This window comes from Coccinella septempunctata, chromosome 1, assembly GCF_907165205.1.
Source record: "Coccinella septempunctata chromosome 1, icCocSept1.1, whole genome shotgun sequence".
Lineage (NCBI taxonomy): Eukaryota > Metazoa > Arthropoda > Insecta > Coleoptera > Coccinellidae > Coccinella > Coccinella septempunctata.
The window spans coordinates 68,733,455-68,747,300 of record NC_058189.1 but is presented as its reverse complement, the minus strand read 5'-3'; the positions used below and the strand labels follow the sequence as shown (position 1 = coordinate 68,747,300).

The following is a 13,846-nucleotide window of genomic DNA, read 5'->3' as shown; positions in this document are numbered from 1 at the left end:
GTCCTTGTTGGACAATAAAGTATTTTGGAGCCGTCAAAAGTGTCCTGAAACATATGTTACAAAACATAGTGAAAACAACCTATGCAAAATCGATGCTCCAATGTTGAATCTGTGGTAACACCATCAGTTTTACTGCCTCATAAATACAGCCATTATAGTCGTTCACAATGGTTCGTACCCTGACCATAAATCAATGCATACTCTAGTGAAAACGTGACTCAATATATGATATACCCAATAGGAACACGCCTAAAGGAATCTGTTACATTGTCCTAATAATTCCTAAGATATTTTTCATGCCCAGAACATATTGTCATATATTATGTTACCCAATATTCCAGAAAGCGGCGAACAATAAATTGAAGGATTCATTTTATTCTAACTTAGACAGGAAAGAATCAATTTAGATTATGGCCAATTGTTGAATACGTTTTCGAAAAATCTTGAGAATGAGGAAATATGCATTAACGCAACGAAGCAAACAAAATAGCTTCAGCAAGGTGAATGAATTTTCATTTGTACAGTTCAACTTCACTCATTAGGTCATGACACTGGCACAATTGAATATGGCATTTTATTTTTGCAACATAAATCATTGCATCACTTAAAATTGCTCCATGAATTTCAATCTCAGAGTTCAACTCGAAATGCTTTCATCCATCATATTTTATCATGCAACTGATCAAAAATAATATTAATAATTTCATGAAATAATTCATGCTTTTTGATTTTTGATCAGTGACCATTTGGCCAATGACCAAACGAATAATGAATATTCTTTGAAATTACGCAGACTCTTAACACAATATCAGCGGAGAAGAATTCCACGATTGTTTTTCCTTTACCGATTGATATGATAACGTATTTCATGAAGGCCAAAGAAGCTATGTAGATTCGTGAGAGGAAAAAATTCAACCATGCCTCTGTAAAAGGACTCGCAGTCATTGAGATTGAAAGATAACCCAGAGCCAAATCTCTGACACCACTTGAATGTAAGTTTTTTCACTTGTACTTGCACATATGTATTGAGATTTTAAGGATTATTATAAAATAATATATAATATTATATATGATGTTTCAAATTTATATCAGTATTCTATATGTCATGTGTGGACACTGTAATTTAAGAATTATTAAATAAAGTATGGTAAGGCAACGTTTTTGTTGAGTGGCTGTGGAACCTATCAAAATATCCAGCATTCGATCCTGTTTCTGAAATCCAGACGCAAAAAAAATTAATTTGCACTTCACCCAACACATCTAACTATGATTTTTCTTGGAGGGGTAAAATACCGAAAAAAATGGGGTCACTTGCACACTTGCAGAACATTTATCAGCTTCACATCTACGATGGTTTTTCTGGGAGACACACGTGTCGAAAAATCGGCTTCGAAAATTTGGGAAAAATGGGGTCATTTAAAAATATCTTTACAATGATTTTTCTGGGGTAAGATTGTCGACATTTAAACTTCGAAAATGGGGTCATTCAAAAATTCGTCAGAATCAAATGGTTGCACTGAGGTCATGAAATTTTCAGAGGATATTTTTGAATAGTTAATCTATCTAGAAAAAAATCGAGAGTGTCCTTTGTAGAATAGTTTCTGTGTAGTGAAGACACAAACTTGGTCTTCTTCAAGTCGATTATACCCTAAACTAATATACAAACGCTTGTTCAGACATTGAAATTCGACAAAAATCAACTGAATAACTATCATCAGACAAGTCCGAATGGGATTAATACTAGTTCCGTCTCAAGATTGAATAGCAGCAGTCCAGATTAGACGCAATTTCCCAAAGAACATTTCAGACGGAATAAGAAGCCCTTTGTTCAAGGTAAGTGCCATAGTTCCATCTTTTTCCAGCTCGTAAATGGCAACCGATTGCATTGTGTACACTTTCAGGGGAATCATCTTATTCGTACCCATCTGAATAGAAATGATTAATCCAGTGAATGTTCCCCCTTCCCAATTTTCATCCAATTTACCTCGAACAAGGGAGTTTTCCTACAGATAGAGACGGAGTTTTTGCAATTATGACACGCGTCATTTGTTCAATTCTCCTTGGTGGAAATGTAATTAAAATTGGGTGATGCAGATGGAGTTGGACGGTCTAAACAGGGCATTCATGAATGGAGCTAGGATTAGACATTTGATCATTATTTCCATTTTTTCTGAACATCAAACCGTAATGAAGGGTTTAATAAAAGTACTTTTGCTTAGTACTGTTTGATTATTCATTTAAAATTGTTTTTTGTCAATGGAACCTCTTTTCCGTTCATTAATTCATTGCTGTATGCCGTTACCGAGAATAAACCTACAAAAATATTGAAAAAAAATCGGTGCTATCAAACCCTAATTTCCTAGGGCTACTTGCGACTGTGTGCCCTCCAGTGACTGAAGAGACCCAACCGTGGCCTACAGATCCTTCCACTCTCCGGGCATGGATAGTCACCAACCAGATCTTCTCGAGTCTCTATTTTAATTTGGTGGACCAAAGACCTCCACTGTGATCTGTCTAACACTAGTTGTTCCTAGTTATGATTGGCATTAACTGATTTTAGGGATTGATGCAGTATATCCTTAAACCACTTATACTGTCCTGCTGGTTTTCGGGCTCCCTCTGTGAATTCACCATACAGAGCTATTTTGGGCAGTCTTGTGTCTGGCATCCTCAGAAGGTGGCGCTCCATCTGAGTCGGGCTCTCGTTATTTGAGTCTCAATTGTTATACTACTCGCGCGCTGCAAGACTTCTGCTGAAATTTCGTGGATCCATCTGATGTGCATTATTTGTCTTAGATGACGTTGTTGCGTTTGTTCAAGCTGTTTAATATGTCGCCTGTAGAGTGTCCAGCTTTCGCTTCCGTAAAAAAGCGTTGGGAGGACCACTCTGCTTTGTAAACAGCTGTTTTGGTCTTCAGATTGAGATCAAAATACTCTGTCCTTTAGCTTCCAGAATGCCTGTAATGCTGAATTGATACGGTTGTCTATTTTCTTGTCCAGGTTAGCCCTAGTATTTATAAAGCTTCCCAAGTATTTGAACTGCTGGACCTGTTCTAGAGTTTCATCCTTCTTCTCCGTGGTAATTTATTGAAAGAATGTAAACGTTGATGGTCAAAGGGTGAATAGTGAAGTCTCCCTTGTTACATCATTTCTTTCTTTTCATAACGGAAGGATTTTAATGAGAAAGCTTCAGCATCGTGTTCGAAGAATTCCAAGGCCATTACGACTGATTAAAAGGAAAGAAACCGTTCTTGAAGTCAGCCCGAGAGAAAAATAATTATTTTGTCGAGTCAGAAACGACAATTTGATTTTCATTCTACGCCCACGAATTCATTATTTCGCAGATTGGAGACCGGATCCTATTTCTTTGCCACTGGTCTCTCAGGTATTATGTGTCGTATCACGAAAAAGCGAAATAATTCCGAGGTAGGGATGGAATTCCGGGAAAAGATCTGGGATACGACAGTTTTTCCATCTCGCTGGATGAGATTCTAACCGAGTGCATTCCAGAGTTTCCTAGGGGTTTTGATCTTCTCAAGCAATTATTGTAGCAACTGATATTATCTGTATTATTTTCATCGTATGTTTTTCAGCTGACCACACTGTTCATTTAAGTTGGGTTTCATTGAAAATCGTGATTTTGTTGCTGCTTCATTATTATGAAGTGAAATAGAACAGGAAAATTGCTACACTTCGAAAGGGCTCCATTTTATCCGTAAGTCAAACTACACTGCTGAAAAATTAAAGAAAATCAGATAATCTGCTTTCATGTTATAATATACAAAATGAATCTTTGACAGTAGATTCTTGTGTCAAAAGAAACACTTTTTTCCTTTACCATTTTTTCAGAATCAGCTCGGTGTAAGAGATGCAGGCTGTTGAAAAACCATAAAAAAATTATTTTCAGTTCTATTTCTCAACGGTTTCATCGAATGAAATGAAGTTCCCAATATAGTTTTTCATATATTCGGTGAATCTTTTTCGAACACGAGATATCACCCACGTCTTCCAGTTTTCTCATTATGACCATTACGTACCATAAAAATACCAAAAATACAAAGAACCCAACTCTTGAAACTGAGTTGGATGCTATCTAATGAATATTTGAAAGTTTTGTAAAATGAAAGTATTCTTTTTATTTTCTAGCTATATAGCTCTATAGCTATAGCAAAAAGGTGTTTCTTTTGACCTCAAGAATCTACTGCTAAAATATTTGTACGAGTCCAAGACTCACCCTGTATAAAGAGAAATAAAAAACGATTTTGTATATGTACTGATGTATTGACTACATAGCAAAGAAATCAGAAATATGAAGGTTCTACTTGATGGAGTCTGCAGGTCCAACAAAAAGGCAAAACAAAATCAGAATATTTCCTGAAACTTTTTAGGGTTTTCACTCCCAATCTCTATAAACAAAACGATTTTCAGCTGCGTAAACTCTTGCACTAATTTGTCAGGAGCAAATCAAGTAGAAAAAATTCTTGCCTGACAATGAACTGAAAAAAGAACCTTGAAATTATAATTATATATAGTTACGTTTCGGATTCTATATCAGACTCCTTCATCTGACGAAAATCAATTTCCCAAAGTCTTCTGAATTGTAGCTTTTATTTGACATCAATAGTTGCAAGAATTTACGCAAATCCTTTATTTAAATTTTTTGTTTCAGAGATTGGGAGTGAAAACCCTTAAAAGTTTGAGGATATGCAGAATCCAGAAAGAATCTCAATCAATATCCACAATCAGAATACTCTCTCTTTCGTTATATTGTAGATATATAGAACTAGATAGAGTTTAAGATAAAGAAGAGTTGAACCTCAATGGGAAATCAAAAACCAGAAATTAAATTTTATGAACTTACATTTATATTTATATTTACTTCAAGAATATAATATAATCAATAATTCAATACATTAACAATAAACAACTAAAAAATCTCTCATATAATATGGTGAAAAGTCAACAACTAAAAACAACATATTAAAAAACAGAAGAAGAATAACAAAAATTGATAGTAGTGAAGTGTCTCTTAGTAACTTTATTATTGGAAGGTAGCACCCTTAATTTCTCCCCAATATTCCATACTTTAAAGTTACATTCCATAAAATTCCAAAGGTTGAGCTAATTCTGCAACACCTACCCCTATGACCCCACAGGCGCCGTCACAAATAATGAATATCCCAAAAAACACATAAAAGCGACACTTTCAGTTCCAACCCATCAAACAACGTCAGTATTTCGAGCAGTACATAAAAATCCCACCCTCGAAATGCGTCCAGAAATCATAAATTCACGACGAAATTCACTCCGCTCCTGCATACCAGGCTGCGATACGCCACTCCTGACAGCGTCCTGCTGACGCGTGTGGTTATTTAAATGCCGCTCGTGCAGGGCTGCTGTACGTAGTTCAGACAGAATCCCTTGTTTCCCCGATCTGCTGGGGCTTCCACCCCATCCGTGTGAAACCATAGACGAAAGGGCTTCACGATACCTGGAAAGGAGAAAACAATGATTGAAATCAATGCTTATTCGTGGGAATTAACATAAGGTGTTAAAACGGGAGGATTGGGGGAGGGGGATGTGACGATGCTAGAAAGCCTTCAAGGGAAATGTTGTGTGGTTTACATTATATTGGATTTCAGTAGCTGAGATGAGAAGCCCAAGATATTCAGGAAAGGGTTAAATAAAATCATTAATGTGAAAATGTGAAATATGTAAAAATCGAATTTTTTTATTTTCTGCTGAAATCAGGAATTTTTTTTCGTAATCGCACACAGATATTTCCCATGGTCGATGTTCCATTTTTCCGATTGCACATGTTATCACATTTTTTGAACGAATTTTTTGAATTGGAGACAGCGGTGGGATTCATTATTTTAATTCTGAGATGCATAATTGAGTTTCTCCAATAAATTTTACCAATTGTTTGCTGGTATAATGGAACCTAACCTGGCATAACAGAAATGTTCTTCTGTATCAATTTCATCAATTGGAAGTTTCTATATAGCATCGTTGTCTCAGGAACTTTACTAATTCGGTAAGTTTCAGCCATCTTAAGAGCTCCTATTCGAAAGCATAATCTAAATTATCTTTCGAGACGTTACGTGGAAACGGCATAAATAGCTAATTGGATATTGTTGTTTCCAACAATAAATTGTTCCTATTAGGGTTCATTTACAACGAGGGATTATTGTTTGGGATAATTCAGTACTAATCCCTTCCGATTGTGTAGTTTATATAATGGATATGTCGAGTAATTGTATATGATTAATACTGCTAAGGACTCCTCTATGGTCCTTTGAGATAAGCGTGTTTATTGTCCTCAAATTTCGACAGTGATTTGAAGAAAAATTTCATAAGAATTTCTCTCAAACTATGCAATGATGATTATGCCAAAAGTCATGCAACAAAATACTGTGTTGCATTTGGAAAAGTCCCGTCTTTGACTCGTACAAATATTTCAAAAATAGATTACCGAGGTCAAAAGAAAACACTTTTTTTTATACTATTTTTTACGAATCGGCTCGGTTCGAAAGATACAGGCTGTTGAAAAACCGTGAAAAAATGATATTTTTAGTTCTATCTCACAAACGGTTTAATAGAATGAAATGAATTTTGGAATATAGTTTTTCATTCATTCGATGAATCTTTTTTGAACACAAGATATTACCCACGTCTTCCAGTCTTCTCATTATGACCATGACGAACCATAAATATACCAAAAATTCAAAGATCCCAACTATTGAAACTAAGTTGGGCGCTTTCTAATGAATATCCTCACAATTTCTCGTATAATACGCAGTTTTCTAGTAACTTAATGTTCAAAATATCTGTGATATTCGAAAAATTGGGCTTAATTCAACTGAGTTTGAAAGATCCACAGATGTCTGGTGTCATAGATTCAGCTCGTTATTCTGAAGCATAGACATAGAGACATGGACTGAGCAATGTCAGCATGAAATTGGCTTTTTTTATAGAAAGAGAGAAATGATGGTCGGGAGAGAAGGTATCTCTTTTTTGTTCACATAGAGGTGAGTGTGGACCAATCACTACTCTAGAAAGAGACAACTGCATTCCCGACGTGCGTTTCTCTCTGTCACTTTTTTGACCGTATTTCATGCATAGATAGAAAGGGAAGGCACAGTCCATGTCTATATATCTATGTTCTGAAGGTAATATTCTTATGCCAGGGGTGGCATAGCTCATTATGAAAACTTAAAATGGCTATATATTTTTGTCAGGGCTGAATCGGAAAAAATGGTATAGGAAAAAAGTGTTTCTTTTGTCCTCAAGAATCTACTGTTGAAATATTTGTACGAGTCAAAGACTCACCCTGCATTGATAATTCAGTTGCTAAAAATAATTAAGAGGTGTCATTCAAAAGAAGAGAACCTACATACTAGCAAAGGTATAGAATAGAATGATCAGGTGATGCCAGAGCAGAATTGTGAGGTGAACTATAATAAAAAAAAAAAATCATAGACTCACTTCTTACAGTCGTCGGGTTCAGGGTGACATCAGCGCTTAGAATACCACCACAAATCCTGTCAACGTTTGCCGAAGGACCAGATGGTGGTCTACCAACATTAGAAACCATCGGAATGATTAAGTAATCAGATTGGCAGAAGTTAGAACTTCCTGTACTACCCACCATTGCAGGCACGTTGGTATTGGAATTCCCGCTGAGCGTGAACGATTGAATTGGGTCATTTTCTGAAAAAGGACCGTATATAACGTGCATAAATTCCCAGGAAAACGTCAATTTTCCTCTCACCTGGATCTGGACACTGGGTGTACTGTACCCCGCAAAAATTCCTGTCTTGTCTGATGCATATGCCGTAGTTCTGGTTTGATAGTTGAAGTCCTTCGGTAGGATCGTAGTTGAAGGACGTTATTTGTCCGCTGACAGACGAAAAATACTGCAGGCACCCTTCATCGGCTGAAATTTCCGTCAGTTCTTAATCTTAAGTCTTTGTTCTTAGGAAAGATGGTGGTAAGATTCGAACCAATTTTTTTTCTGGGCGTTCAGTATGTCCTGCACCCGTTAAATAAGGTTAAGCATCGCTTGAATATCAATAATATTGTTCATTTATTCTGTTGTCCGATACTTAAGTTGAAGAAATTTTTCCTGGGTGCAAAACTCTAATGTCACTAAGTATACTCCATTCACATTTATTTTAGCAGTCGGTTGGCCATGAAATAATTTTCTCAAGTTTTTGTAACTAGAACGGAGTAAGGTTGGCATTCATGAAATGCCGTTAATGTCATAACGTCGTTGCCACAACTAATATCAATTCTTAATACGAAAATGACGAAAGTGATCGAAAAAAGAGACAGGGTCTCAGGAAGTGCTATTCAGAATTCAGGACCGCTCATTCAAATAATTATTCCCTGATATTCTGAAATCCACAATACGTCAGACGGTAGCGAACATATTCAATGTAAGAGAATTTATATAATGTTTCATCTGAATCTAAACGACTTATATTTCAGCTGAATATTTCCACAATCAGAAAGATTGTGGATGAAGAGGGATGACAAAGAATTTCCTTCTATTGGGAGACCCAAAAAAGTGGTGGCATTTGATAATTTTATGTTTGAGTGAATTAATGCGAAAAGTTTACTACACGATTTTCGATGATTGTAATAAGTTTTCGAAAATTGATTTTTCTATATATTTTTCATTTAACTTGTCCTATACATTGTAAATGTCTTAAGGTACCAATAAATACCTAATTATTATTATTATATCAAAGCATTAAGATGAACAGCCACAATTACACGCCAGTTGTCCTGGTTATTATTGTTTGTTCATGTGAAATTTTTGTTCAAAGATGAATCTTGACCGAAACTTCCTTTAATTTCCTTTTACTTATATTGCAAGATGGTTTTTGTTGAAGAATTTAACATTCTTGTAATTATCTGTTAATTCCTTCGGGAGATACCCATTCCCAACCACAATGCAACATATGCATTTCATCTTCGGGTTAATATTTTTTGTAACGCATTCAAACTTCAGCCAAAGAAGATAACGAACATTAATTCTCCTCAAGCTAGTGCATATTATGATATTATACTGATCTCTTGTATTTTCCATGCAAATAACTGGATTTGGTATGCCTTCAATCAGTTTGTATAAACTTCAATTATGTTCGTCACATATTTTCCGAAGAGATTCGACATTGTGATAAAATACGTAATAACAGAAACTTTTACGTAGAACGATCAACATAGCGTTGATTTAAAACCCAAAAATGTTTTGACAAGCGTCATAACATAATCCCACATTTTCGTACTATACAGAGTGAAATGTGTCAAATTTCCATGGCCAACCGACTGCTAGAATAAAAATGAATGTGGTATAATTATATGCATCGATCGCCCACTCAGAATGTATCGTAGATTCCAATTCAATTTCAATCCGACTGGAAAGGTGCTCTAATGCAGTATATTCTCGACTAAATTGCTCCGGTGCAATTGAGCTGTGACACGCAGACAAATATTCGATTTCAAAGTGTGCTTGAAGCCAGGTATTCTTCAATTAAATGGACGTGAATTTCAGTAACCAAGCCAATCCGCATATGTTACGTGCATCCATCGGAATGCTCTGATAGAATCCTTAATCACGGAAACGTGTGTGTTTGCCGGTTAGAATCACACCGACCCCTGACAAATCAAACAGTCCTAGCAAATACAGGAGATGGTTGAAACAATGGTTTCATTTAGAAAATGGCTGGTTAGGCCTCGATAACAGGATGATCAATGTGTTTTATTTTGAACGTGAAACGATGTTTTCATGTTGACGATGTAAACAAAAAGAGACAGTTATATACAGCGTGACACAAAAAAGATGCAACTTAATCTTGTGTAAATACGCGTTTCCCATCACAAAATCCGCAGAGATACACAAATATTCGAGAAATTAGAGTAAAGTACTTCGAAGATTAAAAAAAGTTATTCATTTCATCAATCCTATGTTTGTGTCAATATCGTTGCTTTGCAATTTTTCACTCTGCATTTTCCCAAATTCACTATCTGAAATTTGATTTGTATATTTTGGTGGCGTATTGTTGGCCTTTTTCTTTAAACCACTTTATGAATTCGAAGAATAAAAGGAAAAATGTTGTCACTGTGAAAATAACCATGACCATTTCTAAAACGTTTTGTGAGAGTATTCCTTCCACTGAGTTCTCAAATTCAACGAGGAATTCACCCTGTGTTTTTAAGGGTTGAAATGTAAATTTCATTCCCTCGAAATTCTAAATGAAATCTGCTACAGCCATACGAAAACTCACACACCAAATCCTTAGAACGAAAGTTATACTTTTTCTTCTTTGTTCTAAAAGGGAAACATCTTTCTAGGGGATGAATTTTACTCTTACCCTTATAATTAGAACTGCACGGAATCTGACTAATTCTTATTTTCCAAGTTCTATTGAAGGATTCTCCATTGGTGACCACGGAGAGTACCATGGAATTTTGGGGGTCGCTTCCAGCATCAATATACACTGGAAAAAATTTTGGGCGAAGTTTCATTGAAAGAAGATTTATAAAATAAATTATATGAGCAAAAAAGTTGAAGAAAACTGAAAAAACCGGGTGAGTATTTGACTCGTGCAAATATTTTAACAGTAGACTCGTGAGGACGAAAGAAACTCTTTTTTCCTTTACCATTTTTTCCAATACGGCCCTGATAAAATGATATAGCTATTTTAAGTTTTCATTATGATGCTGTGCCACCCCTAAGGAAACAAAATTCTCTTCTAAATCTGATTTGATTTGTGACACTAATCATCTGTGGATCTTTTGAACAGGGTTGTATTTGGCAAAATAAAAATTTTTCAAATTTCACAGATACTTTTTGATTTTTGAACATCAAATTACTCGAAAACGGTGCATTATACGAAAAAATATGAAGAATGCTTTTATTTTACAAAACGTTCAAATATTCGTTTCAAGGGTTGGTTTCTTTGAATTTTTGGTATTTTTATGGTACGTAATGGTCATAATGGGAAAAGACGTGGGTGATATCTTGTGTTCGAAAAAGATTCATCGAATAAATGAAAAACTATATTCCGAAATTCATTTCATTCGATAAAACTGTTTGTGAGATAGAACTAAAAATAACATTTTTTATGGTTTTTCAACAGCCTGTATCTTTTGAATAGAGCCGATTCGTAAAAAGCGGTATGTGTATCTTTTGACCTCAACAATCTACTGTTACAATATTTGTACGACTCAGAGACTTACCTTGTATATGTATATTGTATATCACTTGATTTATTTGAGTTCCTTACTCTATAAAACTTACTATGATTTCCCCTGTTCATGCCACAAATGATTGGTACAGACCCGGGTGATCCTGCTATAATGAACTGATCGTTCTCACAGATATGATTTTCACTTTCAGGTCCCATCAGAAGAAATTCATCGAAATCAAGCCTGAAATTCAACACGTATAAATGCATTAGACAGAAATTCATTTAAAAAAAAAGATATTTACCTGTACTGGCAAATGTCTGGACTCAGTTTTTGCAGGGTTATTTGGCAAGTTCCGATACCATCATAAGGTTCTGGATAGTTGTAATTGACGAAGAGTGTTCTGTTTTCTCGGAGGATTGAGCCACAGGCCTTTAAAACTTCGACAAGAAAAAATCATATCATGCCAAAATTGAGGGAGGACACATACGAGAGGTTGAACCAAAACAGGGTGAAAAAAATTGAGAAACAAATTATGTAATTCGAATTTATCGAACTTAATTTCGAGTTTTTTGTTTCCACGATAGCGAAAAAATCATCAGTTGAACGTGACTAACGTGATAATCAAAAATTGGTCATTTGAATCTTAAGAGCCGTAATAATGAGATTTTCGAAGCTCTGCTCTCTTGAATTTTAGAATATTTATGCCCTGATGTTATTCGGTGAAAAAAGTTTCTTGCAGACCCCAGATTCCTTTGATGTAAAAAGACTTTTTATATGAACTAGAATGTATTAAAAAAAATTCATTAACTAATGAACAAATATTTCGATCTTGGACTAAAATCAAAGAAATAACAATTGATAAGTATGCCTCGTTATACGTTCCTATTCCTAATGCTTTCAAAGCTATACTTACAGATACAGCATGTCCCATAACCAGCCGCACAAGTTCCATCAGATGTTCCTCCTCTTTGAGAGCATTCCAAAACGCTCAAACAAGTGCCCCTGTTTCCAGAAGAACTAAAGCATTCTTCTCGATCGAATTGCACCAACGTGAATAAGGACAAAACTACGGGATTTTGTAAAAATCAAATCTATATCGAAGTATTCAATACTACATAATTGCTATTTTGCAGTAGATACCTGTACAGGTACACGTGTACCTCTAATAATTTGAATGAATTATATAGAATACAAAAAAATTTCCACATTCTGCTTTCCTGTAATGCAGCATTTTGAGGTATAGTATATACAGGGTGTTCATTGATGATGCGGCAAAATTGCAGCAGGTGATTTATTGTTGGAAAACGTTAATATTGATTGAATTGAAAGAGTACCTTTTACCTTATGTATAAAGGTGCCTTTATTTTAGAGGCAGAATGAGTACTACTAACTCGTAGTTATAGGGAGCAATTGTAATGATACCGAGATGAAGTGAACAGTTCAAAATTACTCACATCTTCCGTATCTGCTCTGATTCAGCATTTTCACCTGTTGGCTCTTGATATTTGGCGATTTTTCCTCAATACCAGCAGTGAAGGCAACACAATACAAGCACAAAACGACGATTTTCTTAATTTCCATTCTGGCCCAGTTCTGAATCATCACAAATTAACACGTGAGGAATTCTTGAAAAGCTGTACGGAATGAAGATTCTTTTATAGACTCGCGATTATAAATGACAAATTAAAGAATGGGCGTTAATTTAATGCTCAATTTAAGAGTAAGGTGTTGCGGATGTAACATATTTACGCAATAACAGGAAGGAAGGTAGTTGAAATGTGCAGAAGACAAATAGGAAGAAGCAGGGCTGAACTGAATGTTTGATCATTGAAAAGTGCGAGTGTTTCCGCATGTTGATTTTTTCACAGGTGAAGAATTCTTCGTAAAATTCAATTCTGTACGTTCGTCAGGCCGTATAAACACAGAATCCTTCCGCTATAGTATAGTACCTACAGCATAAACTCCAAAAACTGTATTCAAAATGTTTTTGCCAGTGAGAACTGATTTTGAGTATGAATGAGAGGTGTTGCGATAACTTATTTTGAAAACTAGTAAGAAAAACTAACAGATATCGAACATGTAGTTTTGATTACAGTTAATCATTTCACTGACCACTTCACAGAACTCTAGTCAGCGATCGGTATCATCCTCATTCAGTTCCTGAACCAATTGGATCTTAAAAGGATGGAATTTATGTTGTTTAAGGATTTTCATTATTGTTGTGCGTGAGACACACCAGATACATCGGACAATTTCCTAGTGCTAAAGGTGGGTTCCATTGCTACATGACCTAAGACAGCCACGTCCCTCGCTTCGTCTCTGTCATGCACCCTTTTTTTGTTTCCAACTGAATCAGTAGCGTCAAATTTGGAAATCAGTTGCACAACGTAAGCAAGCTTCCTTAAGTGTTATTTTTACGGCCGGTTTCATAATCAAACCTAAGGCCGCTTCAACTTTAAAGCTTCCTTTAACCCTACTGGACGTTACGTTCAGTTTCATAATCAAATTAAAAGTCACACTTTAAGCTTAAAGCTTCCTTTACGTCCAGTTTCATAATCAAATTTAAAGTCACTTTAAGCATAAAGCTTCCTTTACGTCCAGTTTCATAATCAAATTTAAAGTCACTTTAAGCTTGCTTTCATGT

At 35.5% G+C, this 13,846-nt stretch overlaps 2 protein-coding genes across 7 annotated transcripts in view; one reads left to right on the top strand and one right to left on the bottom strand.

Annotated features, from left to right (window-relative positions):
- LOC123319459 (band 7 protein AGAP004871) overlaps nucleotides 1-1,160 on the top strand; it is a 71,760-nt gene extending 70,600 nt beyond the window's left edge. For all 6 annotated transcript variants that reach the window (XM_044906479.1, XM_044906473.1, XM_044906449.1 and 3 more), the window contains one exon: nucleotides 794-1,160. In XM_044906479.1, coding sequence (XP_044762414.1) covers nucleotides 794-892 — 99 coding nt within the window. In that variant the 3' untranslated portion in view covers nucleotides 893-1,160. The remainder of the gene's footprint in view (nucleotides 1-793) is intronic.
- A 3,861-nt stretch (nucleotides 1,161-5,021) lies between these two features.
- LOC123320008 lies at nucleotides 5,022-12,287 on the bottom strand (the record flags this gene model as incomplete). The annotated part of the gene is made up of 7 exons (XM_044907143.1): nucleotides 5,022-5,491; nucleotides 7,489-7,713; nucleotides 7,775-7,939; nucleotides 10,383-10,508; nucleotides 11,312-11,442; nucleotides 11,504-11,639; nucleotides 12,116-12,287. Coding segments are annotated over 7 exons (1,074 nt in total), but the record flags the coding sequence as incomplete, so codon positions are not given.
- Between the last annotated feature and the right edge of the window lie 1,559 nt (nucleotides 12,288-13,846).